Consider the following 1725-nt stretch of genomic DNA (forward strand, 5'->3'; position numbering starts at 1 on the left):
AATCCTAAAGCAACCCATTTCTCTATGGTTAAAGGTCAAGATCTCAATGATCGTGGCTTCTACTAAAGTGCAATGTGACCAAGAGCAAAGATGAAAGGCAAATAAATATTAAAAAATAAAAATACGTAAGCATGTTTCCTTCACTACCTACCACACAACTTAATCAAAGAGAAAAAAAACAAAAAAACAAAACAGTATTCCAGTAGTAAAATTATGGTATATATATATATATATATTAAATATAAGCAAAAGGACCATACATCTACAACCATACATCCCTATCAACTTAGACCCACAAACTTTGGCCTCATAGGTGTAAGGACAAAAATAACCTTCTAACACTTAGGGTTGGTTTGGGGTGTCTTAAAAAAGTACACTTTTTATCTTTTTACGAAAAGATGTACAAAAAAGTAAAGAGGTGATGTGATGAAAAAAATATAAAAAAATAAAAAGATAAATTATATAGTCTATGCCAAACCAGCCTTTAAAATAAAACTACATACATCTTACACTTCCGAATTCGGTGCTAAAAAACAGAAAAGAAAAAAAGTAATACAATTAATAATATAATTTTAAATAACCACACTTAAATACGTATTAATATTGACGATACAGTCATATATCAACCAATAAATTGGCAAATATCAATATCAAAAGTCCAACTAATACGTATTAGCTAATATTTAAAACACTAAATACTACTATTGCTAATGACAACAATAACCAACAACCCTTTCTTTTCCCCAAAACCCATTAAACAAAACCACAAAACCACAAAACAGCCCATTTAGACAACAAAAATATTGACAAATTTAAGTCCTTTGTTCTTGATGAAGATGATCAATACTGAAACATATCAGGAGAGGTCATGATGGGTTGATTAAGAAACATCAAGTTCCATGGATGATTGTTCATGTAGTTATCAACAGGAATGGGCAGAAGATCTTGATCAGACTCAAAAACACCATTGTTTGTGTTCATGTAAGTGAGGATATCATTGAGGGACTGAAGTCTCTGGCTGAGCTCAACCATCTGAGCTCTCAAAACAGTGTTCTCAGACTCAACATTCATGTGTTGTTGGGTTGTGATGTCGATGTTGGTGAGAATATGATTGTTTTCTTGCCTCAGTTGGGCTAATTCTGCCACCAGATCATCCAAATGCTTCTGTTTTCGCATCCGGGACCGCCGAGCCGACTCTCGGTTGGATTGCATTCTCTTCCTCTTTCTTTGATCCATCAAAACCTGCAAGTTTTCTTCAGGGCCAGAGTTCTGAATCTGATGAGTTGACCCTGAAGAATTTCCACTAGAAGAAGCCACTGAATATTTACACCAAAATCTTACAAATCTCAAAAACAATATAGTTACAAGTTATAAACCAAACAGACCAAGGACCCAGATACTGGTTATATGCTATATATATATTGATAAAGATATATTATATATATAAATCAAGATTGGAGAAAAGAAAATTCATGAAAACACATAGAACCAGTAAAGGAAGACAACAGAGAAAGATTGAACGAGATGGGTCCTGCGCCTCAGTGAGGAATTTATCATAAAACCAGAACGGAGGATTTCACTGAGAACTGAAAACATGAATATGAAACATTAACATCAAGATACAAACATTATGACAAAGATTTGAGAGAGAGTGAGAGAGAAAGAAACAACAAACAGATCTCAAAAATAGAAATTTTGAGAGAATAGTCAAGTGGGTCTTTGGTA

General features: G+C 33.4%; 1 protein-coding gene across 1 annotated transcript; it reads right to left on the minus strand.

Annotated features, from left to right (window-relative positions):
• Positions 1–536: 536 nt before the first annotated feature.
• Positions 537–1365, minus strand: LOC114281564 (bZIP transcription factor 44; the record flags this gene model as incomplete). The annotated part of the gene is made up of 1 exon (XM_028224060.2): positions 537–1365. A coding segment is annotated over one exon (525 nt), but the record flags the coding sequence as incomplete, so codon positions are not given.
• Between the last annotated feature and the right edge of the window lie 360 nt (positions 1366–1725).

The sequence above is a fragment of the Camellia sinensis genome, chromosome 6 (assembly GCF_055761805.1).
Source record: "Camellia sinensis isolate YWXY chromosome 6, ASM5576180v1, whole genome shotgun sequence".
NCBI lineage: Eukaryota > Viridiplantae > Streptophyta > Magnoliopsida > Ericales > Theaceae > Camellia > Camellia sinensis.